Source organism: Populus trichocarpa, chromosome 6, assembly GCF_000002775.5.
Source record: "Populus trichocarpa isolate Nisqually-1 chromosome 6, P.trichocarpa_v4.1, whole genome shotgun sequence".
Classification (NCBI taxonomy): domain Eukaryota; kingdom Viridiplantae; phylum Streptophyta; class Magnoliopsida; order Malpighiales; family Salicaceae; genus Populus; species Populus trichocarpa.
The window spans coordinates 21,143,897-21,170,677 of NC_037290.2; the positions used below are offsets into that span (position 1 = coordinate 21,143,897).

At 30.9% G+C, this 26,781-nt stretch overlaps 2 protein-coding genes across 6 annotated transcripts; one reads left to right on the top strand and one right to left on the bottom strand.

Annotated features, from left to right (window-relative positions):
• Positions 1-11,432: 11,432 nt before the first annotated feature.
• On the top strand, positions 11,433-15,528 carry LOC7484697 (receptor protein kinase TMK1). Of its 2 annotated transcripts, none has more exons than XM_002309214.4 (3): positions 11,433-11,592; positions 11,829-14,285; positions 14,759-15,528. In XM_002309214.4, the coding sequence occupies exons 2-3, from the start codon at positions 11,948-11,950 to the stop codon at positions 15,265-15,267; spliced, it is 2,847 nt and encodes a 948-aa protein (XP_002309250.2). In that variant the 5' UTR covers positions 11,433-11,592; positions 11,829-11,947; the 3' UTR covers positions 15,268-15,528. The 2 variants fall into 2 exon arrangements, with proteins under 2 accessions (XP_002309250.2, XP_024459257.1); XM_024603489.2 differs by having other exon boundaries at positions 11,549-11,708.
• Positions 15,529-22,616: 7,088 nt separating this feature from the next.
• LOC7484696 (nudix hydrolase 26, chloroplastic) lies at positions 22,617-26,781 on the bottom strand. 4 transcript variants are annotated; one of them, XM_024603037.2, is made up of 7 exons: positions 26,398-26,756; positions 26,268-26,318; positions 25,983-26,075; positions 25,735-25,829; positions 25,127-25,241; positions 24,936-25,048; positions 22,617-22,911 (listed from the first exon to the last, which is right to left on the bottom strand). In XM_024603037.2, exons 1-7 carry the CDS (start codon positions 26,635-26,637, stop codon positions 22,893-22,895), a joined length of 726 nt encoding a protein of 241 aa, XP_024458805.1. In that variant the 5' UTR covers positions 26,638-26,756; the 3' UTR covers positions 22,617-22,892. The 4 variants fall into 4 exon arrangements, with proteins under 4 accessions (XP_024458805.1, XP_006381950.2, XP_002308318.2 ...); XM_002308282.4 differs by lacking the exon at positions 22,617-22,911 and adding an exon at positions 24,352-24,616 and having other exon boundaries at positions 26,398-26,763; XM_006381888.3 differs by lacking the exon at positions 26,268-26,318 and having other exon boundaries at positions 26,398-26,771.

A 26,781-nucleotide genomic window follows, 5' to 3' on the forward strand; every position in this document is an offset into this window, starting at 1 on the left:
TCATACTATAATATCTAAATTAAAACATTATTGATGAAGAAATAATAATTACATGGAGAAACTAATTACTAAAAGGTTAAGTCAAATCACCTATGACTTTCCTAATATTTAGGGATCATGACAAGTTACTAAACATTGTATTTGATCTTCAAATATAATTAATCAATTGTTGAATTGATAATAAATTAATTTATTTAATTTATTTAATCCTATTTTATTTAGGACTATAATTTATATTTGGGCTAACTTATTATAGAACCTAATGAGTCACACATATAAGAACCATTGGTCATAAATAAAAATGAAATGATTAATCAAGTGTGACTTAATTATAAATAAGTTGAAATTAAGGACTACAGTGTAATTTATTGAGGGAATTACAAATCTAGAACTAGAAAAATCAAGTAGAGACTTGATTAAATAAATTTATAGAATTAGCCTAAAATAATATATACATTATTATTTAAGGGGAAAAATGATATTTTACCATATATAGAGTTTTTAGGTTTCGCTATAAATAGAAAGTTATGTATCATATTTCTTATTAATAGAGTTTTAAGGTGAGAAGAATACAATACAGAAACGCTTAAACACAAAAGAAAAGAGCTAGCACTTTAAGGTATAACAATCTCTCTCTTCTAAAAAAGTTTAGGAGATTTCTCATTAATAGTTCGTGTGGATTACCGTTAAAGATCTAACAATTAAACAGCTTATAGTTTGCGACAACTAGCCTTGAAGCATACATTCAAAACTGAAAAGAAGTTCAGATCTTTAAGTAATTTTCACATAAACTCTAAATAACTCTAAATCTGTTTAACAGCATCCTTGGGACTTTAGAAAAAATTTTAAATTTACCGTTTCTATTGCATGTATGTGTTTCAGGAAACTAACACCCACAACATCCTCTTCATCCACAAACGGCACGTGTTAAGTTGTGTTGTATGGATTGTTGTCGGAGGCGTTTTCTTTTTCTCTATCCTCCCTCGAAGCTTATGCTTGACATTTAAAATTTCAGGCCAATCCCCTTGATTGAGAATATTTGAGTATCAGTCCTTATTATTATTATTATTATTTAATTTTTATCCTTGAACCTTTTGTATGTACTTTATTTTTTTAAAATTGCATCCTTCAATCTAAATTTTTCAATTTTTCAAATTTGGTCATGATTATTTTTTTTCTTAATTTTCTTCTTACAACTTTTGTAAACTTTCAATTGTTTTCAATTTCATCATTTAATCAAAAATTTTAATTTGTTAGTTTTTTTTATAAAAAAATTGGTCCTCATTCTCTTAGTAGTTTCTTCTTTAATTCTTTTGTGAAATTGACTTTTCTTTTCAAGTTATCCCTTTAATCCAAAATTATCCATCCTTTAATTTGTTTTTTTTTTGTTTGATTTTGATCATCATTCTTTTAATTGCTATTTTTTTTCTTTTGATTTCTTTTTTTATGATTGATTTTTTTAAAATTTCTTCTTATTAACATTTGATTTGTTGAAATTTGGGCTTCAAGGTTTTTATTAGGTTTAGTGCTTTCAATCAAATGCCCGGATCACAAGTTCACGTTATTTTTTTACTTATTTTATTTTTCGATCTCATTACTCTACGCTGATTTTTTTAAAAAATAGTCTTTATGATTTTCTTCATTCTTCTTTTAATAAAATTATCTCAATCTCATGACTTGACCGTGAGTTTGTTAGGTTAACCTAGGTGGGCTTGCACCTTTTTTGGTTTTTTATTATTCGTTTTTTTTATCCTTTTATGTGATTGTTTTTTTTTTTAAAAAATTCATCATTTAATATTTGATTTGTTGAGCTTTCGTGGTTTTTCCATACTTGGTGTTTCCGATCAAATGGCCCCGGACATGAGTTTTATAGGCTAGCAAGGGTTGACATCAATTGTTTTCACTTATTTTTTCTCCATCTCATAATTCAACATAGTTTTTTTTTTTAAAAAATCAGACTTTGTGATTTTCTTTGTTTTCTTTTATGTTGGGATATCCCGATCTCATAACCTTACTCGTGGGTATGAGGGGCTAACTCGGGCGATCTTAGGCCTTTTCTGGCTTACAATTGCTTTTTTTAATCTTTTTTTATGTTTGATTTTTTCCTTTTCAATTTCATCATTCAACATTTGATTAGTTGAAAACTGAGCTTCAAGGTTTTCTAAATTTGTTGATTTTGGTCACTGACTCAGATCACAAGTTTAATGGTTTAATACGGGTTGACATCTTTTTTTTTTCTTGTTTTCTTTTTGGTTTTCATCAATAGGCATCATTTGACATTGGTTTTTTTTCTTTTTTTAAAATGTGTTTGCGTCAACTAAACATTATTTTTTTCTCAAAAAAATTTATTTGACCCGCAGCAAAGTGTGAGTCACGTAGCTAGTTTTATATAATTAACGGACGTTATTCAGTCAACCTCACACATATTTGTACTTAGTCTCATGCTAGAAATTTGTCTCCCTCTCATGCAATTCCGTTGCCTTCAATAGTTTTTTTTTAATGGATTGGCTTCTAGGTTTAAGTACTAATACAATGGATTATTATTTTTAATTAAATTTGAAACAAAATAAAACATAAACACAACTAAATTTATGAACTGGCCTAAATTAATATGATTTTGAATGTATATTAAATGAATTTAAAAGGGTAATTTCAGCACCAACCCAATAGTTTATAGTCGGGAAGCATTGAATTAAAAGAAAACTATAAGGACCCCGTATAGGCATTGTGGCCTATGAGTAAATTTACTGTAGATTATAATAATAAAGTGACCATTTTGCTCTTCGCTCCAAAATTATTAAGCCTTGCATAAGGGGTAGAATAGTCTTTTTCTAATGGTAAAAAGTCATTTACTAATTGGAATGGGGCAAAATGGACTTTACACATTTATTTAGCACGGTAAAGTTATTTAATCGCTCTTAAAAGCAAAATTTTCTAAACCTAACTTTAGGAGCTTTATAGTCTTTTTCAATTTTTTTAATAGTAAAATGACGCATTTTCCCTTAGAGTTAAATTTCTTATAACTTTGGTTTAGGGCACTTTGCGTCTTTTCATTTTGGTATTTTTGTAATAATTTGGTTGTGAAAGGGGTTGTTCGGTAATTGACTTAGCATATATATTATTAAAAAACAAATTGTTTGGCATGTGCCACGCACACACCAGCATGTCAATTGTCCCATACCTTTTGGGTGGCACATGAAACGTCATATGTGGTCATACGATGGCTTTCAAGCCAGCGTTCAATTTGTCTCGGCTTCCCTTCCTTCCAGGTACAATGTGTGTTCCAAATTGATTTTTGGTTTGACGCATACAACCCTTTTTTTTTCTTTCTCCCCCTTGATTTCCATATTGGCTATAGAAAAATTAAAGGCAGTCTTTCACTTTCTTATTTTTTCATATCAGGTCCCTAATCTTTTGATTACTATTTGTTTTATTTGTGATGATTTATGAAATTGGATTTTTTTTCAATTCCACCTTCCTTCAATTTTTTATATTTTAAATTTGATCTTCATTCTTTTAATTGATACTTATTTTATTTGAGATGATTTTTAAAATTTTTTAAAAGTTTTTTTTTTGCAATTTCATCCTTTTTAAGTTTTTTTTTTTGCAATTTCATCCTTTTTAAGTTTTTTTCCAACCAATTTGATCCTTATTATTTTAATTGTTATTTTTTTTTCTTGATATTTTTTTTTAAAATTATCTATTTTTTTTATTTCATGCTTCAACGTCTAATTTGTTGAAATTGTGCTTCTTGATTGAGTCCAAGACTAGAATTTCACGGGTTGCAAGTTTGAGAGATTAATGCAGGTTTAAGAAATTTACTATGATTTGCTTCTTCTTTTTTTTTTTTTTCCTTTTTTAAGCTCATATTTTTTCAGTTTCTTCATTCAACATTTATTTAATTAAAGATTAGACTCTTTTATTTTTATTTTATTTCTATAGAATTTCTTACTAATTTTGATAATGACCCGAGTTATTTCGAATCTTTTTTATTTTTGTTCTTTGTTTAATTTAGCTTTTTTAAAAAAATTAAATTAAATTAATCTATTAAATATGAGATTGAGATGTTCATCTCATGATTTTTTGATTAGTTTAGTTTTGGGTCATTACTCTAATGGCATGTGCGATCTTTTTTGATGTCAACATGAAACTTTTTGTAATGATGTTTTAATCATCTAGCTAAGCTCTTTTTGGTGGTTAAGTAGTGTCTACAGCAGAGCAACCATAGGTCTTCAGCAAGCTTTTCTTTCTTTTCCTTTCAAATATGATTAATTATTTTTTTTGTTCATATTATTTATGATTTTTTTTAAATTATATTATTAAATTAACTAGGTTTATTTAACCTATTTAAATCAATAATTTGGATTTTATATTTTTTTACTTTTCTTAAAAACACTAGCATCATCTTGACATTTTTTTTCTACTTGAATATTTTTTTACCTTATCCGCGTATAGAGCAAATCATCTATTTATTAACATCCTAAATAGTAAGGAATCAAAATATGTATCATCATCATCGTAGCAATATCATTTTGAGGGTTTCATATATATATATATATATATATATATATATAAAAGCTCAATCACAAGCCACCTTTGCACCGCCATTTAGAGCCATTGAATGTGAAATAAAGGATGCCAAGAAAGGATAGATACAGACATGCGTGACCCCCTTAGCTGTTTGTGTCGATGGAAGGCTCATGATTGGTCCAATAATTTCAAGTAACTACAATTTTTATGACCTAAAATATATTTCCAAATAACTACAGTTTTATGACCTAAAAATATTTATATATCTTTTTCTTTGGAACAGAGTTCATAAATGATTTAAAAGCTCAATCACTACCCACCTTTGCACCGCCAAGAGCTTACCAGAATTTAGAACCGATGAATGTGAACAAAAGTATATCAAGAAAGAATAGATATATACATGCGTGATCCCTTTTTAGCTTCTTGTGTCGATGGATGGAAGGCTAATGATTAGTCCAATAAGTTCAAATAACTACAACTGATGTAAGAAATAACTTACAATAGCCTTAAATTCAAATAACTACAATGATTGTTCTTGTATTTTAAAATAATTAATACTTTAAGATAAATGAAAGCTCTTAAGAAGTATAATGGTTTTTAATTTCTTTCCTGGATGATTCATGGGGTATTTAAACCCCTTAAACACTGTTGTTTTTGGATAAAAGAAAGATTTTATTTTTTATGACATTAATAATAAATAAATATCTCTTACATATCATTAACGAAATAATAAATATGATAGGTCTCTTAAGAGACCTTTTGTATATCTATAAATATAAAGAAAACATTATCTTATATATGAATAACTCATATAATCGTTCTAGAAGCAATGTTTCTTATCTTAAATACTCAAGACATGAGATGTAACCTGACCTAGGTTAAAGAGCATGATGGTAATTCATCCAACATGATTCACTTTTAGTTTAGATGCTTATTTAGGTTCACGTTATTTTGGGTTCAGCTAACGAGTGAATTCAAGTATGTTGGGTCGGGTATCTCGTCAAATTCATGTTACCTTGGGTTCAATTAATAGATAAATCAAGCAAGTTGAGCCTAACATCTCATCCAGTTCATATCACCTTAGGTTCAACTGACGACTAAACCAAACCATGTTTTAGGTCCATGTTTTCTTGGTTACAGCTAATGAAAATAGACAACTTTAGCTCTCTTATCATATAACAAAACAAAACGTGTAACTGTATAAATAAGTTTAATACCTAGGATTTAAGGGGATAAATACTTTCTTCTTCTTCTACCTTATATTGCATTTTACCTTCTAATATTTGTATTGCATATATATATATATATATATATATATATATATATATATATATATATATATATATATATATATATTTTAAAGATGCCATTCCCTATTTCATGCACTGGATTAATTATTGGAGGGTCATCCGGCTTCCTAGAGAGATTTGCTTTGCGGGTTTTCCAACCACATCAACTGCTGAAAGCCACCACATTGTATCCAATGAGCCATGACAATAGCTACATCAACTCTGAAGTTTTTCAGACCTCATCAGTTAGGACAAGAAAAGAAGCAGCTTTGATTCCTGGACTGTATCTACTTAGTTGAGAGAAACCAGAATTTAGAAAACCTTGCAATGAAATCAGTGCATTTGTGGCAAATTTTCCACCAACAAACGTTGACTTGTTTCGAATATCGATGTAAAATCCATTTCCCTGTTCGAATACAGCGATGACCTATATTTCTTGCGATGTTATCGCCCACCTTCTTGAGTAATAAAAGAATTCTAACAAAACAAAATCGTGTCATGTAAGAAGCAAGTAATCTGGTCCTTGTGTTGTTTTATAGGAATGGAGCAAAATTTTCCTTTACGAAACCATTTCATGGACGATTTAAAAAAGCTATAGAATATACTAGTTTTCTAGTACACGCTACATTGGATAAAAAAAAAATACATAAATAAAATATTTAGGTTGTGGGAATATTTTGACCTTGTTATAAAACTAAATATAGTTGTAGTCGGTAAATATTAAAAACTCCCAACATGATTTCTCTTGTTTAACTTAAGTTTCAAATTAAATCATGTAAAAGTTGTTTTGATATGATTAACCCGACTTGATGAGTCCAAAAATAACTTTAATGACCTGTTAAAAGTGTGGTTTGACTTTAAAAAAATCTTAAAATAATATTTTTTTTTAATATTGAGACAACAACGTATTAGATCAACTTGAACTTCATTATTTAACTTGTCAATCATACAACTTGGATCATGGAATTCAATGAATTTAATAATTTTATTTTTTAATTATTTTTTACTTAATGATATGATTAAAAAAAAATAGAACTCGCAAAATTGATTATCAACCAAATATCAGGATGTTTATTTGAGATTGTGATAACCCCATAAAAAACAAACCGAAACAAATTATGAATACTACAATTCAATGATTCTGATTGATTGTGATTTTCTCCCATTCTGTGCATAATTAATCAAACTGACGAGGGAAAAAAAATACAAATTCTGAACAATTTGTTTTGGGATAGATATCATTATAACCATAGTTATTAAACCCGGACTGACCTGGTTGGTCGACTCGGGACCCGGTGGCTGGACTAGTTCGAGTAAGGCAAAATATTGGCCAGTGTAAAAACCCGGCAAAACCCGGTCGAGCTGGCGGGTCGACCCATGACCCAGGCGACACGGGCGAGACTCTTTTTTTTTTTCAAATGTGGTTTTTCTCCTAAACCCCTCTTTTTTCATATGTTTTAGTTGGTTATTAACTCTTTTCAAAGTTCATTATATAAATACTAGGAGAATGTTTTATTTTTTCAATGTGGGATTTGAAATCTTTTAGTATATATATTTTATGTTCCCAATAAAAAAATTATTTTTTCAATATGAGATTTGAAGCCTTTTAGTATATATATTTTATGTTCACAAGAAAAAAATTATGTTTTTTAAATATAAGATAAAAAACTTTTTTGGTTTAAATACTTCAACTTAAAAGGATAACATAATATCTTTCAATGTGAAATAAAAAAACTTTTTGATATATTTTTTTTAAATTTTATTATTTACAACATGTATAATCTATATTTACATGAATTGTTTTTTAATTTTTCATATAAAATATTAAAATTTAAAATATATTTTTTTTATTTTTCAAGTTGACCCGTATAACTCGCAACCTGATTTTTTAACCAGGTTAACCACGAATTGGTTTCAATAACTATAATTGTAACTTTATGTAAATGTGGTCATGTTTAAAAAAAAGTAGCAGATTCGATGTTAAAACGATATTATCATTTCATTGTGAAAATATTAATATTATTCATCAAGATATTAAGGGTTTTCTTGCAGCTTCTCTGTGATTAATCTCATGAAAAGATATTTGGGTGATTGACAGGTGCATGTAGAAATGATAGTAGTTGATTTTATTGCACCTTTAAATAATTTTATTCACGGTTTATTGTTTTTTTTTGGTGAAGAATATTTTTTTTTTAATTTTTTTTAAAAAATAATTTTTTTATATATTTGATAGTATCATAAAAAATAAATTAGAAAAAACTCTTTAGTATTTGGTTAAGTTATGGAAAATAAGTTAAAAATAACCTATGAATATTTTTTAAATTTATTAAAAGAATAAGGATCAAATCTTGCAGATAAAAAAGTTGGATGATGAAATTAAAAAAATATAATTTTATAAATTATTTAAAATAAAATAAATAACAATTAAAATAATAAAAACCAAATCTAATAAATAAAAAAGTTGAAAGATGATGAAATTAAAAAAATATAATTACAAAAATTATCTTAAATAAAAATAAATAGCAATAAAAAAATAGAGATCAAATATAATAGATAAAAATTTTCAATTAAAAATATAATAAGATAAAAATAATAATAAAAAAATAAGATCAAAGTTTATATAAAAATAAAATAAAATTAGATTTTAATGGATAAAATTAAAAGAAATAATTCAAAACAAAATATATAGCAATGAAAAGATTGATGATCAAATTTGATATAGTCAATAAATAACAAAATATTTTTAAATTTTTTATAACTTCTATAAATTATTTTTCATTAAAAAAAACACTTTCTTGAAAATTAAGTTATTTAAATAAAAATATTTTTTATTAATTAATTTTTTAAATAATAAACAAATATATGAAAATTTAAAAATTCATTTCTATAACTAAACTGGCCTTAGGGTTACGTGTGAATAAATAAAATTGGATGTCATTTTGGTAATTTCACAAAGTGAACACGTCAAATGTTGGGGGGCTGGGGCAGGTAGTGCCTCCGCCACTCACCTCACTGCAATCCGTAATTTCCCCATACATGTGGTCACATTCCATATTTTACCTCGTATTTACAACACTGCCATTCAAATCTTATCAATCATGCTTTTACTTTTTTTAAAAGCCGTCGTGATTTTCCACGCACTACCTCTTCTTTTTTTATTCATTATTTATTTTTTTATACATTAAAGAACTTTTTGGGAGAGCAGGGTTATATTTTAAAATATATTAAAATAATAAAATTTATTTTTTATATTAACTCATTCAAAAGATAAAAAACATTAAAAAAATTAATTTTAAATAAACAACGTTTTAAATACATCGCAAAAAAATTTCTAAAGATCAAAGGGTATGATATGTTAAAATCATGTTTTGCTGTAATAATAATTTTAAAATTATTTATTCATATATATATATATATCATAGTTTTGTATGAGTTTTATTAAAAAAATAGTTAAAAAAACCATAATTTGTAATTTTTTAAAATTTATTTTTTAAAAATAATCACCAAACACACACTAATATATTAGAACGAACTTTGGAGTCACGTGAAAAGTCTACATTTTGAGTGTAGAAATTTAAAATATTTTTTAATTGAAATAATTAAAAAAAAAACTCCTAGTTGGTAGGAGGATTTTTTTGTAGTTATCATTTTTTAATTTAAACAATTCAAACTGAGAACTGCTAGAAAATACTTATTTTGAACCTTATTATATTATTATATTTATTTCATTTCAAATTTACTTTTATTTTTTATTTATAAACATCGATATTAAATATTTTTTAATCAGTTTCAGGTATATCATAAAAATAATTTTTTATGATATCAAGCTTAAAGTCCCAATTCAAGAAATTAAAAAAGAGAATATATTTTTTTATTGACATAGTGCCAAGGAAACATGTTTATGGCATGCAACCGACATAGGCATCTTTTTGTTTATCCAACACACTGTATATATCTGTGTTCTGATCATAAAAAAAAAAAAAAAAAACATTTATACGCACCTTCTATGGTTGATTTTAGCACTTAATACAGGTTATTAACGATGATTCCATGTTTCATAGAGAATGTCAAACTAGTTAGATTTTATTACATTCTATCAGCATCCTGTTTTAATTCATGTAATATTTGCTTTCTTCTGTGTTGAATACTCAATGGTTTATTCATGCTAGAATAAAAACATGAGATCCCCTCGTATCCATATTTCTGTAAGATGAACGATCCATTCTCTTCGATCAGATCGTAGATAAAATATCAAGTTTTTTTCTCCAAAGCTGGATGGTTGCCTGGACAATATTATAAGGTGTTGGTCTTGAAGAACTAAGAACACCTGCAAAACACGTCATCTTTTATGTTTAGCAAACTAACTCTTTAATGCTCAAGTTAACACCGATGATAGTGGAAAATAACTTCAAGAGACTGTGTTATAAGTGTTTGCAGAGAGTGAAGCAAAGCTTAAGGAGAAAGAAGATGATAATATATAACATTACAATGAGGAAGGAGATCTTGTCTTACCATGAGATTGAAGGTTGTTTATATAAACTTGAATCAAAGTGGGTGTGTCTATGCCATGCAAAGATTGGATTGGATGATCAATATGTATACCGCCATTAATTTTGGACCATTTAGAGACAACGATATAAAAAAACAACAAATCTTTATAAAAATTACTCTCGTTCTGGATTTTATAAGTTGTGTATTAATAATATGATAATATTGAGTTTTGTGTGAGATTTACAAGAAAAACTAAAAAAAAACAAGAAAAATTAGTTTTTATGGTTGAGTTTTGTGCATAATTGAATTATATCTAATTTCAACCTCAACTATAAAAACTAAAACAAATATGCTTTTAATGCGTTTAATGCTTGTATATTTTGTACTGGTGGTTGGTAGTGAGAATATCAATTTTGAATAAGAGAAAATGTATGTAAGATAGTGGTCCACCCAATTCAAAATTAAGCTTACATAGGATCTCAATGTTTTATGTTCAAGGATTATCTTGCTTGGGTTCACGAAGAGACACCTGAATCTCAATTGATAATACATGTTGTAGACTTGTTGAATCATTAAAGCTTCTAGAGGTTACAATCAATTATCTTAATTTTAGAGAAAATAACTTTTATTTTTTTTATAATCAAAAAGAAAATATCATTTAACCAGTCAAATAATTTTTGTTATTTTATACACATAATTGTGTTTCAAACATTAATTTTATAGAAATTTATTTATTTTATATGCAAAAATCTATCTTACAGTATTTTTAATTATACAAATATTTTTTAAATTTATTATTTTAAAATCATAACTTTTTTTTTTTTTTTTTTTTTGTCCAAGCTCATTTGGGTGCTTGAGTTAGGTTTCCATGGCTCATAGTAACATCCGGGATTATCTGTCTTCCGCGGGATTATCGCGATATCTAGAGCATGGGTCATGCGATCGAGAGGATAGAGCCTCAGCCCTCAGGGGCATCACTAGACCACTCAACACTGACAAAAATCCACATGTTCACTATTGAATCACACATTGTAAGATAAACCAAATCAATCCCCATCTTCACACCATATCTCTTCCTTTCTGACAAATAACTGTCAGTCCAAAGACAAGATTGCCCTTCATAGTCTTTTAATTACTACGAGAAGAGAGAGGAGAGAAGAGAGAGGAGAGAACAGAGAGGAAAGTAGCTGCAAGGCGTTGTCTGTTTGTGTGGCATTCATTAATCTACTTCCCTGGATAGTTCTAGATTAGATGAGATCACCTCGTAGATTCTCAGAAGAAGGTGCTCTCCTCTTTCTTTTCTTTTTTACTAGTGAATTAGTCTAAAATAAAATTCCCACATTTTTATTTTTTGTTTTTGAATAATTCTCTTCATTCTTCATAGATCCACCTTTAATGGTACCTTGTTGGTTCTGAAGTTTGTTTTGTTTCTCTGCCCTCTATACACCCCTTTTTTCATTTCATATCATGCAGTCTTAATTCTGAATTTCTGTTTTTTTGCCACTTTTTTCATGCAAGATTTGAGATGGGCGATTCAAGTGCCAGTCTTTAATGATGAAATGAAGCTTCTTTTGTATCTCTTTCTTGGTTGCAATGGTTCTTCATGAAGCAAAAGATTGCAACTTTATAGATCTGCCATGAGAAAACACCACAAAAAGCTTGTTTTGGCACTCTTCTCTCTTTTTACAGTGGTTTTTAGTGCCACTGACCCCAATGACTTTGCAATTATCAAAGCATTCAGAGAAGGGTTAGAGAACCCTGAACTTTTAGAGTGGCCTGCTGATGGTGATGATGACCCATGTGGTCAATCTTGGAAACATGTTTTCTGTTCTGGTTCTAGGGTCACACAAATCCAGGTTCAGAATATGAGCTTGAAAGGTACTTTGCCTCAAAACCTCAACCAGCTTACAAAACTCCAAAGGTTAGGCCTTCAAAGGAACCAATTCACTGGAGCTTTACCATCCTTAAGTGGGCTATCGGAGCTACAGTCTGTTTATTTGGATTTCAATCAGTTTGATTCAATTCCTTCTGATTGTTTTGATCGTTTGGTGAGCTTGCAATCCCTGGCATTGGATAAAAATAATTTCAATGCGAGTACAGGGTGGTCATTCCCTGAGGGTTTGCAAGATTCTGCACAATTGACCAATCTTTCTTGTATGTTTTGTAATTTGGCCGGTCCCTTGCCTTATTTTCTAGGGGCCTTGTCATCTCTACAGAACTTGAGACTTTCGGGCAATAATTTATCTGGTGAGATTCCCGCGAGCTTCAAACGAAGCACGTCTTTACAGAATCTGTGGTTAAATGATCAGAATGGAGGTGGGTTGAGTGGCACTCTTGACGTGGTGACAACAATGGATTCAGTTAATGTTCTTTGGCTTCATGGGAACCAGTTCACAGGTACAATTCCAGAGAGCATTGGTAATTTGACTGTTTTGCAGGATCTCAATCTTAATGGTAACAAACTTGTTGGATTCGTTCCGGATAGCCTGGCAAAAATGCCATTAGAGCATTTGGATTTGAACAATAATCAGTTAATGGGTCCAATTCCAAATTTTAAAGCAACTGAAGTGTCGTATGCTTCAAATGCATTTTGTCAATCCACTCCAGGTGTCCCTTGTGCACCAGAAGTTATGGCGCTTCTAGAGTTTCTCGGTTCGCTGAATTACCCCTCAAGATTAGTTTCTTCATGGACCGGTAATGACCCGTGTTCATGGCTGGGATTGGCTTGTCACAATGGTAATGTTAATTCCATTGCTTTGCCTAGCAGTAATCTTAGTGGTACCTTGAGTCCTTCAGTTGCAAGGCTAGGTTCTCTTATTCAAATCAAACTCGGGAGTAACAATCTAAGCGGTCAAGTTCCAGAAAACTGGACTAGCTTGACATCTTTGAAAACATTAGATCTCAGTACCAACAACATTTCCCCCCCATTACCAAAATTTGCTGACACTGTGAATGTTGTCACTGTGGGCAATCCTCTACTTACTGGTGGTAGTCCGTCCAATCCAAACCCCTCTCCTGGATCCGGAAGTTCAGGTTCTCCACCCAGCAACCCCTCATCACCAACCAAAGGCACAGGTTCTAGTCCCGGGGATTCTTCAGAACCAGTGAAACCCAAGCGGTCCACTTTAGTTGCAATTATAGCCCCGGTTGCTAGTGTTGTAGTTGTTGCTCTTCTGGCCATTCCTCTGTCTATCTATTGTTACAAGAAGAGGAAAGATACCTTCCAGGCTCCAAGTTCCCTTGTCATTCATCCAAGAGATCCATCTGATTCAGACAACACAGTTAAGATTGTGGTTGCCAGTAACACCAACGGAAGCGCATCTACAATAACAGGGAGTGGTTCTGCAAGCAGGAATAGCAGTGGCGTTGGCGAGTCTCATGTCATTGAAGCAGGAAATTTGGTCATATCAGTTCAAGTTCTTCGAAATGTGACTAAGAATTTTGCCTCGGAGAATGAGCTTGGCCGTGGTGGCTTTGGGGTGGTTTATAAAGGAGAACTTGATGATGGAACAAAAATAGCTGTTAAAAGAATGGAGTCTGGCGTGATCAGCAGCAAAGCTATAGATGAATTCCAAGCTGAGATTGCAGTTCTTTCAAAGGTACGGCACCGTCATTTGGTTTCACTTTTGGGCTACTCTGTTGAAGGCTATGAAAGAATCCTTGTTTATGAGTACATGCCTCAAGGAGCTTTAAGCAAGCATCTTTTCCACTGGAAGAGCTCGAAGTTGGAGCCTCTTTCTTGGAAGAGGAGGCTAAATATTGCATTGGATGTTGCTAGAGGAATGGAATATCTTCATAATTTGGCTCACCGGAGCTTCATACACAGAGATCTTAAATCTTCAAACATCTTACTTGGTGATGATTTCAGAGCAAAAGTTTCCGATTTTGGATTGGTGAAACTTGCTCCTGATGGAGAGAAATCTATGGTGACCAGGCTTGCTGGGACCTTTGGATACTTGGCACCTGAGTATGCTGGTAAATATTCTATTTTGTGGCCTTGCGTTTTTACTGGATTGAATTTTCACCTACCGTGATGCATTTTGATGGAGAATTTTATTTTCTAAAATCTTTTTAACTTTTGATAGAGCTGAATGTAGACAACTTGTAGCTGACTCCTTATTGCGTTACAGGATTTTGTTCCATCATGTATGTGGTAGCTATAAAGTAGACTGCGTCATCAGAATGATTCTGGTTCATTAGATCACCTAATCTGAAAGATGTCATTTAATTCAAAGGCATATAAAAGTAACATGTGAAACTTTTGGTTGGTCGGAATTTCGAAGAAAAAGAGAAGGAAACTGTAGGTTTAACTTAAATTGTAGGTCAAATTCCATACCGGAGTGAGGCATGCAATACTGGTTTTACCTTTGCATTTTTATTTTCTTTTATTCTCTGTGATGTATGCATTTATCCCAGTGACTCTGACTCTCACATGCTGACTGTTTTAGTGACGGGAAAAATCACAACCAAGGTCGATGTCTTTAGTTTCGGGATTGTGCTAATGGAGTTATTGACTGGATTGATGGCACTCGACGAGGACAGACCAGAGGAAAGCCAGTACCTGGCTGCATGGTTTTGGCGTATCAAATCAGATAAGCAGAAACTTAGGGCTGCTATTGACCCTGCCCTTGATGTGAAAGACGAAACATTTGAGAGTATCTCCATCATTGCTGAACTGGCTGGGCACTGCACGGCAAGGGAGCCCAACCAAAGACCAGATATGGGCCACGCTGTGAATGTGCTGGCCCCACTTGTTGAGAAATGGAAACCTATGGACGATGATACTGAAGATTATTGTGGTATCGATTACAGCCTCCCTCTTAACCAGATGGTGAAGGGCTGGCAGGAAGCGGAAGGAAAGGACTTGAGTTATGTGGACTTAGAAGACAGCAAGAGTAGTATTCCAGCAAGGCCAACTGGCTTTGCGGAGTCTTTCACTTCTGCTGATGGGCGGTAGCAGAGGTGCTCTATCCCGCTTTAAGAAGAGTTCTTTTGATAGGTGTAGATAGTATGTCGTGCTGTTTCTTTCTGGTATTCATTGTTGATATGTTGCACTGCTTGTGCGCTTATGGTAGATTAAGCATGAAGTTCCAGATGTTCAAGGATCTCATGTAGGCTTTGAAATTTTCAGTTGAGATTTATGTGCTATTTGTGATGTAGATAAAGAACAATGATGAGCGAGAACTTGCTATAATTTATTTCTTGAAGATTCAATCCATGAGCCCCCTGTTACTGTGTTTTATAAATGGAATAGTTCATGAAGGCTATCGCCTACTGCCATTGTTGATAAGATTCAATCCATGAGCCCCCTGTTCATTCAAAAAAAGTCTGCATTGAGATTTTGGACTTGTAGCTTGTTCGTGTCATCTGTTCTTAGAAGCAGAGCCGCTTCCTTGTTGCATTAAAAAGAACTAAAAAAATTACCGAAGCTCCAGATTTATCCCCTTCATGCTTACAAGGGCATTTTTGGGTTTTTTTCATGGTCTATTTGCCAATATAAAAAAAATAAGATAAATAAATATTTTTCATTTTAATTGTATAGTAAAACAAACTATCTAAATTCTATTATTCAACACCTAGAAACGCGTGTAACATCTTCTGACGTTTAGAAATATCTTTTCATCATGTCATTGAAAGCATTACCGTGTTATTTTTCTTTTGGTCTAGCGTATATCTCAGTTGGTGGTCAAGTTTGGTACTGGTGGGTGTTTTTTCTTCCCTTCTCTCTCACAAAAAAAAATTAAAACTTGACTCTCTTGGTTGCTGATATTTCATTTTCAGTCCTTATACTTTTGATTTTTGATTTTTGATTTTTGATTTTTGATTTTGGTTTTTTTGTAGAAGTTTTATTTGTTTTCAATTTTATCTTTCAATCTCAATTTACCAAATATTATATTTTTTAATTTGGTCATGATTCTTTGAATTTTTTATTTTTATCCTTATTTCTTTTGTAAAAGTTTTAGTTGTTTTCAATTTCATCTTTTAGTTCAAATTGATGATATTATATTTTTCAATTTAATCCTCATTCTTTTGATTTTTAATTTTTTTTCTTGATCCTTTTGTAAAAGTTATTATTCTTTTCAATTGCACCCTTTAATTACAACATTATTTTAAATTTTTATGTCAATTTTGACTCTTGTTTTTTTGAAAAAAAATTGTCCTTTTACTAAATTGGTTTTTTTTTTTCAATTTCACCATTCAATTAAATATAAAAATTATTTTAATTTTAATTTTGATCCTTATTTTTTTAATTGTTATATTTTTTAAATCTTTTTGTATAATTAAAATTATTTTTTTCAATTTCATTATTCTACATTTAATTGATTGATAATTGGACTTCATGGTTTTTCATATTAGCTGCTTCAAGTATAATGACTTGGATCATAATATTATTTTAAAACTTCATAAAATCACTTAAAAAAATGATTAATATTATTTTAAAACTCAAGACATGCTCAATTCCACTCTAAAAAAATTGAAAATATCAAATCAAATTTACAAACTCAATTTTCATTCTGGGACTCTTTCTCCCAATTACCAGAGACGCTAAGACCTTCATCAATAAACTCTAATCTTAAAAATGAACACATCGACATTAATATTGCTAGATTAGGTGCTCGGATTGCAGCTCCTAATACATTTTTATCTCCTCCCTCCTACTTTTCTTCTCCTGGTTCTATATTCAGGGATCTAAGTTTAACATTAAAGAAGTTCAGGGGGCATTATGTATGACTGCCAAACTTCTCGCACCCAAAAGCGCAAAACAACACCTAATATTTGATATTTCACTCTAGCTAAGCCGAAACCTTTGTCTTCTTTACCACATGTTTTGGATTTTTTTAATTTAGAGATTTTAATTAAATTTTATATTTAAAATCATTTTAAATATTAATAATTAAAATTTTAAATGTAATTTAATTTTTAAAAATAATATAAAAATAAATCCAAGTTAAAACTAACTTCTTTAAAATACTTATATATTCATTTTGTTAAAGATCTTTAAAAGAATAAAAAGAAAGTGGTGAAGATAATATAAAAATAAAATAAAATAAATTTATTAATTAATTAAATTAAAATTAAATAATAAATGTAATTACAAGATAACAAACAAACTGATAAGTTTTTTCAGAAAAAAAAATCATTGTTAATCAGTAGCCTATCGCAAGGGGTTAGTTGGGAACACTGCACGCACGCCTATTCATCGATGGAACACACAAGCAATTGGTCTTATCTCTGTCTGCATTTTATTCTAATAGCAGCACGTGGCACCTAGCGTATCGACTTGCCAGGTGGAAACGGGTACCATGACACATGCAAAAGGGACAAAATTAAAAAAGAAATGGCGAACTGACATAACAGCGAAATGTTTTGGCGAAATAGGACATAGTTGTCGCGATTAGGAATCTACTTTTAGGAGATGTCTTGTTTTTGAAGTGACCAGGTAAGATTATGTTATTTCTTAATCACTTGGTGGATTAATTCATAATAATCAATAAAACAGGTTAATTAGTTTTATTACTTCAATCTAAACCTGTTTTACTGGTTCATAAATACATCTATTAGACCATTTATATAATTTATCTAGAATATATTCTTATTTGGTTATGTAAATTTACACTCGACTGCTTATATTCACCAATTATTATATGAATAATAACTTTTGAGATTTTAATTGGAATTTAATTTTTAGTTTGCAAGATAGACAAATATAATTTTAACTCATAAAACATATTTAAATTAAAAACTTTATAAATTTATAGTTTTTATACGAAATAATCAATAAATTAATATAATTAAATTTAACTAGGCAACCAACCAATTAAGATAAAAATAAAAATAAAAAATAGAGCTCGATGCTTCATAAGCGGCATCATCAAAGTATACTATTTCACCTAATATTAGAAAAGAAATCCCAAAAGGTTGATGTGGCTGTCGCTGTCATGGTGCATGAGGATGAATGTGGCAGGTCTTCAATAATGAGGTCCTTTTCAGCTGAAAGAATATAAATCGTTAATTATGGAAGTGACGTGAAGGTGGATCGAGACTCAGCCATGTGGGTGGTGCATGATGCCCTGCTCACCAGTTGGCTTTTATGTTTTCTTGTGACCAATCAAACACCATTACATGGCCAACGACTTGATGTTGGATGTTCTTGTTTGCTGGATGTTCCATCATACATGTTGTCAAGCCTTTCTCATTCCCAGTTTTGTTTTTTTTTAATCATTTCTAGCCATAAAAAATTAAAATAAAAATTCGTGCAATTAAATAAAAAAGTAATGTTGTAGCCTCTCTATCTGATTTTGATCCATCCGAGACGCATGGCCATTGTCACATTGACACGTGATATAGGACGGCTATATTTATATTTTAAAAAAAAACTAAAGGATACAATACGTATAAATATGTCAAAATTTTAAATATTATATATATATAAAAGATTAAATAAAAATAATACTAAAAAATCAACATAACTAATAATAATGTAAAATCAATTTGAATGGACGGATATATGGAGTTATAAAAGAAAAGGATAAATATTATGTTATTTTCTTAATGATTATTATAATGCTCATAAAAGGATTGGTGATAATTTCTTTTTTTCATTTTAATTTAATTATTACCATATATCTCCCTTTTGATTTGTTAATTGTGCTAAAATTAGATAATTTTTAATTTTAGAAATAATAATATCGTATTATTTTGATTAAAATTAAAAACAAATAACGAATAAATTATAATATTTTTATGTCAAATATTTCACATAAAATATGATCATTCATTGTTATTGAAAAAGATTAATTTTGAATTAAGTTTCTACTTGTTTTAAATTATTTTAACTCATAAAAAACTAAAAATAATATTCGAACCAAGTTTTTTTGAGAAAATTACAAATATAATCTTGAAAAAATCGTTACTGTGTTCCTCACGCATCCTGAGCATATCTGCCATGAATCCTGGCCAAGCCCCCACATATCTGAATTTAAATTTATTTTTTTATCATTATTTTAATGTGTCATCGCATGTTTGATACATGTCGGTTATAGATGAAGCGTGTCCATGACCTGGCACGTGCTCGATATAGATATGAAGACTTTAAAGGGTATTGTTTGGTTGCTTTTACGGGATGTAAAAGATAGGAATAATGAAGATGTAATTGGTTAAATAAATAAAGATGAAAAATATAAAAATAAATATATTTTTAAAATGAATTAATGTATTTTTGAAATAGAAAGTATATAGAAGACATATATCAAGAGGAAATATTTTTTTTTTAATTCATAAATATCCAAATAAAAAATTCTTAATTTCAAACTTATCCAAATTAAGACATGTAAGGATATAAATGATTATTGTAATGGTTTTAAATTAATCTAGGACAAATCTTGGATTATAATTCAGAAAGATCAATCAAGGTTAACTTGGGTTTATCCTAATTATTTTTTTTAAATGATCAAAACGACATAATTTTGACTAAAAAAATTACAAAAACAATTAACGAGTTGTGACTGAATTTTCTTCAAGGACACGAGTCAGCCCTGGTTTTTGACCAAGTCAGGCAAGGTTAATCCTTCTTCTATTTTTTTCTTAAACCCAGAACAGTCTAGGCCCTTAGCTGGCCAGGTCCTGAGTCAACCCACTTGATCAATATGAGTTATATATATGTGTGTGTGTTTGTGTGTGTGTGTGTTTGATAGTAACACATATTAAAGGTAAAATATATATATTTTTTTATTTCTTATGTATTATCAACCAAACAACATATAATGACAGTTACTTTATCTTGTACACCATTATCAAATATAATTTTGTTCATAATATGAGATAAATAAAAGAGAAAATATAGATAAAAAAATCCTAGTTGTGAAAGTTCACCAACCTAGCATAAGGGTTTCTTTAGCTTTGAAATGCTAGAAATTTATGGAGGCAAAATTTGAGAAAAAAAGAGCTAATGGGACAACAACCATTGATTGAAGCTTCAAAAGTATAAACCTTCTTTAAACTATTAGGTGATGTTCATGAGACACATCTCTAGCGTTTTTTTGCATCTTTTAATAATATTTTGAACTTACTTTGGTGTTACATTGTGTTAAGTTTGGATTTTGATTAATGTATAAAAATATTTTTTTTCTTTACTAAATCCTGATTTGAGTTTGTTGTTGATGTTACTGGATACCAAGAAGATATGTTTGTGATTGTGGTTTTTTGGAATGAAGTAGTTTTGGAATCTGCCAATAACAACAATATGCTTTTGATGTTTACTTTGATACATGTTTTTGGTTTCTAGATCTGTGTGAGTTTAATTGAGTGTTAAAATGCTAGTTTTGAATACCAAATTATCAATTTGTGTGAGTTTTAATTTTGTAGTTTTGAGAATTGAAATCTTAGGCAAGTTTTTGATGATTTAGAGCTGTTTGCTGTTCATGTTAGCTCAATCATGTGTAACAATGGTAATGTGATTTGTGTGAACCAAAAAAGTTTGATTCTTGGGCTTGCAAGGCAAAATTCTTGGTTTGGCAGTAGCTGGGGTATTTCCAAACAATTAATTATGGGTTTTTATTCTTCGTGTTTTTAGAAAAAGCATTACCTTAAGTTTTTCAATGAGGATGGAGTATTTATTGGCCAGGAATCTCTTCATTTAATTTCCAGGTTTCATGGAACAAGATGCATTTTAGCAGTTGTTTGCATGCTCACAGTGAAGTTTTATCTATCTTTAGACTTCCCTTTTCCTTATGTTGTGAGCTGGGGATTTATTCTTTCTTATTTTGCACTAAATTTTGTGAATTTGCTCATAAACCTCAAGCAACCCTCTCAATGATTTTTTAGCAATTGAAATGATAAATATTTCACTTTTCTACAGTGTGTTCCAGAAGATGTTGATGAAAGCACGGGCTCCCTTCATGAACAGACATGGTGTTGTTATCTTCTGCCTAGCTCTTTCCTTGCAAACTTCTCAATCTCGTGTTGAACGTGATGGGGTCATTGATTAATGGAAATAGTTCATCACTTCTACCTGGTTATCATATCCGTTATGCCAAGGGGAACTCGAGTAGGATAAATGCCATTGTTTCTGTCCTCCTATGGATGCAAAGGGATGCTAAGGTTCAGCAAATTCTCTATTCATATAAGGAAGAGATTGCCATATTTCACGAAGCATATGCTCGTTACAGGTATAGTTTTGCTTCTCATCAGGTGTCTTATGTCCATATCCATGTCCATGTTTCTCTGTTTTTGTATTACAAGAGATCGATCAACAAAGGAAGGAAAAGAGCGCATCATTTGAAGGGCAGAGAGGAGAGATTGAAGGTCCAGCTGGCCTTTTTTAAATCAAATACTCCTTACGCGTATTGGTCTTGCAGTCTTCAGAGGAAATGAACGAACGTGCCAATAGAAGAAAGGCACATAATAAAGCATGCAATTGATCGACTAAGGACTCAAACGAGTTCATTACGTCGGTAGAAGGGTATGGTTATTGCGGTAGTGACTCCCTCTTCTGTAACTTGAAGCCGCATTACTGTGCATTTATTGAGTTTCTGATCACTGACATTCTGAAAATTCTTTAAGAACTATAAAACATGAAAAAGGAACAAAGAAATCTATCAAAGCAGCGACAACTTATTTTGAAAAAATATGCACGTCATTTTCTCTCTCTCTCTCAGAATGCCGACCTCTTTGTCATTTTGTTGCAGGCTACTCAATTTCCCAGTAAATAGAGGGAAGCTGGAGATACTGCACAATAAGGTGACCGAGGAATTGGCATGGTGGATGGGAATGTGGAACAGAATCTGGCTTTGCTAGCAAGTCAATGAAGGCAGCATCTATAGTCCCAAGTTTTCTATGGCATGAATGCACAGGTTCGAAGCCCTAAATGGCATGTATTGCCTACAATTTTGAATTACGTAATGGATAATCAGAATCTTGTAATGTCAAAAAAAGTAGGTTCATTGGTAGCTAGGTAAACACTTGCACAGGAGATCTCTCTGATTCTGGTTCTTTCTTACTCTTTAGTTAAAATAGTTTAATTTATTATTTAATTTAACTCTTTGGATGTATTGCTGGTCCACGCTCCTCTAAATTCAACTTCTTTGTTGATTAGAAGGTATGGGATGAAGTGAACTCTCATGTTTTCCGGATTCAACTTGCAAATTTTAAGTTTTGAAGATGTTTGGGTTGCTTAGATTCCGGGGAGAGTAGAGAAGAATGAGAATGATAGCTAGGGTTATTTATTTATTTATTTATTTATTTGATAGCAAAGATGTAATATTTAATATAAAAGCCCTTTAATTATTAACTAAAATATAATGATAATTTTATAAATAATCTGATTTTTATTGATTTTTTTTACAGATTAAGAACGTATAGCGTTACAAATTTATAAATTCTAGGTTATAAACAGGTCAATCTTTTCAAGAAAAAAAGAGGAGGGAAACTCATCACTCAAAATAAAATAACAGCTAATGCTACCAAAAAAGAAAAAGAAAACTCAGACAGAAAAGGAGGAGGAGGAACACAAACCCATCGATTAATGCGATCCAAAATTAGTTCCTTCTTCAAAACTCTTCTTCCTTTCTCTTCTCCATCCCGCTACTTGGCAGAATCACGGCTATGAAACCATAATCAAAATTAATTAAAAAAATAAAAATTAAATTTTTAAAATTAAAAAAAATTATAGATAGTGAAATTGTAACTTATGAAATAGATCCAAATCCTATCAAGAAATTTATTATAAGACAATTTAAAAATATAAATTTAAAAAACTTGTTAAAGCAAAAAAAAAAAGAACAAAAAAAACCTCAAGCGAACTTGACAGCCAACTCAGGTTAACAAATCAAACATATGACTTACGACATGAAATTGTGATGACCTTATAAATAAAAAAGTGAAATAAACACCGGCAATTGTTTTTTTTTTAAAAATGCCTTAAGAAAAGATAGAAGTTCAACCGAGCTAATCATTCAAATTTATTACCTGGATCATGAGACTAGAATGATCCTAAGGCAAACCCAAAACAACAAAGAAGCAAGACTCTTTATCAAACAAATATTGATGGATAAAATTGAAAAAAAAAATCAATCAAAAAGGCAATGAAAAAAAAACAATTACATGAATTAGGACTAAATTCGACATAAAAATAAAATGAAATTAAATGTTTCAAGATGGAATTATAAAAAACAAATCCAATAAGAGAGTAATTAAAAATTAGCAATTAAAAAAATTAGAACCAAACTTAATATAAAAATTAAATGAAAATAAATGCCTAGAGGTGGAATTGAAAAAAAAAATCAATCAAGAAAATAATTCAAAACAAAAAAAATTAAAATTAAAAAAATAACAATCAAATTTGAAAAAAAAAATAAAATGACTAGGAATGAAATAAAAAATAAAAATCAAATTTGAAATAATCAATGTAAAAAAAAAAAATACAAATAAGAAAAGAGAGACTGAATCAAAAGAAAAAATAAATTGAAGGGCAAATATAAATTTTTGCATGACCAACACACAATCTAAAGAAGAAAAAGAAGGAAACAAAAGAAAGAAAAGAATAGCAATTTCAAGCCAAACCACGTTGAACCATCACACACGCACCACCTAGAAAGAAAAAACGCTGAGACAAATCTAATGATGCGGCAGAATTAAGGTTCCAACCACCGAAACAAGTCGCACGCTCCTTCAAAATGTGATGGAGCGGTTGACCTGTGCAAGGCACATATCAACAACTTTTTTGTTTTTTTGTGCAAAAACTAAAAATGCTCTTAGAACTTAACAATATTAACAAATAAACCATAGTGAAATTACAACCAAGCCCTTGAAACTAAGGAAAAAAAATTTGAATAGTAAGGGTAATATAGCAATTTAATTGTTCTATAAAATATAAAAATACAAACTTCTATAAAAGGTATTGAATTATTTTATTCATGGGTTACGTTAGTAAATTTATTATGTATAATAAAATGCAATTACCAAAATAATTCCACAGTCCTAAAACATTCATGTTATGGTGAAAAAACTAACTTACTTCCAAAGCAAAGGATAAAAGATAAAATGACCATGAGGCAAAATAATAATTACAATATTGTAATGAATAAGACACAGTAATATCGACAGGGGATTAGTGTTTTTGGATAATAGCCTTTTTGATGAAATCAATTCATCAAAATGAACTAGAGAAATTATTTTGCATTGAGCATGGACCCAAACAAAAGGCCGCACCTATCCCCTTATGTGAGTATAGAGAAGTTCATCTAGAAATGCAGTTGTTAGTTCTCAGAAAGAGCCGGGCAGTAAAACCACAGTGAGTGATTTTGCATCTGCAGAATGCAAAATGGGTAATAAACTCTTCTAAGATCTACCGTAAATATAATCATAAAAAATATTTTAGCAAACAAAGAAGGTAGTTCGGAGCAGCATGGAGCTGACCAATGTTGGAACGCGTTCAAGCCCTAAATCAAAAGCCAAAACCATCCATTGAAATGGCCAAGTGAAAATCGGGGTCGTTTCTATTTGAGGTTGGCTTATATTAAGATAAAAATTAGCGAAGTACCATAGTTTATTATGTCATGAGATTTGCTAATGAAAGTAAAGAACTTAAAATTTCAGGTAATTTACACAGGAGTTGACTCCACGTACACTTCGGCCTCGGTTTCATTTTGTGCTGCACTATCTTCATCCGCATCTGCCTGAAGATATGGACCAAATACCTTCATAACTTGTTCATAGACTGGCTTCTTGAAATCCACAGCCTGCTCAATGAACAAACAAGAATCAAACATCTAAACATAGATTTCCGGTTATATATTTCCAAGTAATATTTTACTCACAAGCTCCAATACTCTTTCCGGCAACAACCATGCCCAGTCCTTAAATTCTGGAGTTTCACTTCCATCACCCAAAAGATTTATCTCATCCTCCTTCCCAGTGAACTTGAAAAGAAACCTGTTTTCAAAAGTTCTTTACGAGCATGAACAAATTGAAAAGGACATACTTTTGTGAAAAATCCAGCAACTTGGTCTTAGAATCAGAAAGGGGCAGATCCTATACTTTCTGCAATTATTTAAAGGAGATCGTGAAGAAAGCAGGTAGATTTTGAGATTAAGCGAGGACAATTTGTAGAGAGAAAAAGACTCAATCATGATAAGTACACAAAGGCAGAAACAGAGACATGCCCCCCTTTAGCAACATTTATGTTACCGAAATAACAAAGGATGCTCAAAGAAACCATTGTTTGCAAAACCATTACATGGAATCACTCCTATTTATGAATTAACGGCGGCAAAAGGCAAGGCAGTGGTTATCATGAAAGCAAAACTAAAAGCAACCAAAAACTGTAGTCAGGAGTAACAAACACACATCTGGGTCAATCAAATTAGCTTCCATGATATGATCCATCTGATTGTTTTTGTTTCTCTTTGTGAGAATGTATCCTTACCACTTCTGTGTTTGACCTTTGTAATTGGTACCCCATCTACGACTGAGTCTCTCTCTGGTTTGCGGGGGAAAATCATAAGTAAGCCAGTAGGGTGCCTACACATACGATCCAATATCAAAATCATTTCAGATCACTCAAACACGTAGCGAAAGACACATCTTTCCTTTTCAATTTGTTAGATGGTCATCTCATACACAACCCTAACACTTAAAACAAGGGGAAAATAAATAATAATAATAAAAACCCACCTCTGCCACAAATTCAGCTGAAGTAACACCGGTTTCTTCCCTCAATTCCCTCATGGCTGCAGTCAATAGGTCTTCACCCTCACCAGCACCACCCTATAGCAATACACCAAAAAATCAGTCACTAAAGAGAAGCTGTTATCAGCTCCTCCTATCCACACCCCACCAACACACATACCCTACATCTAAAGTCCAATAAAATCATTTCATTGAACAAATCTGATACCTCTAACCCCCCATCAATCCCAGCATTTACTAAAATCAGCTCACGTAAATACCCAACACTACCTGAGGCATCTGCCACGTGTCCGAGATGTTTATCCTCAAAGCAGTAAATATCTACACCCAAAGCCAACAATTAAATTTATTTCAAAACCAAAAATAAATAAATAAAATAAACAATTTCAAGTTAATCAACCTTTTTAGAGGAATTAACGAGACAAATCCCCACATTTCTTCTATACCCATCCGGTGGCGTCTCCATTGACGGCGGCAACTCCCTTCTTCTGCTTCTCCTTCTACTCCTTGTTAAGGATAAGGCGGCGCACGAAGAGCCAGACAGTGGTACGCTCGCAAATTTGTTCAAATTTATAGGGCAATTTGGGGTTACAAATCGATAGATATAATAACTCCTGACAATACTATGACACGACTCCATAACCCGTCGTTTAAGAGAATAAAATTACTTGGTCTCCAAGCATCTATCCACTGCCCGCTTTCTTTTTTGTAAGATTTGGTCGTCTTGCCTACTTTGAATTTCAAGGGCTTGCAGTTGATAATCAGCGAGAGAATCGGAATTTCT

Excerpts from the sequence above, each read along its gene's own strand:
- LOC7484696 (XM_002308282.4), bottom strand. The coding sequence starts at position 26,637 with ATGGAGTCGTGTCATAGTATTGTCAGGAGTTATTATATCTATCGATTT. Across the intron at positions 25,049-25,126 it reads CGGAAAGAGTATTGGAGCTT|GCTGTGGATTTCAAGAAGCC; the intron begins GTGAGTAAAATA and ends TTCATTGAGCAG. Across the intron at positions 24,617-24,935 it reads AATGAAACCGAGGCCGAAGT|ATGCAAAATCACTCACTGTG; the intron begins GTACGTGGAGTC and ends TGCATTCTGCAG.
- LOC7484697 (XM_002309214.4), top strand. The coding sequence starts at position 11,948 with ATGAGAAAACACCACAAAAAGCTTGTTTTGGCACTCTTCTCTCTTTTT. Across the intron at positions 14,286-14,758 it reads CTTGGCACCTGAGTATGCTG|TGACGGGAAAAATCACAACC; the intron begins GTAAATATTCTA and ends TGACTGTTTTAG.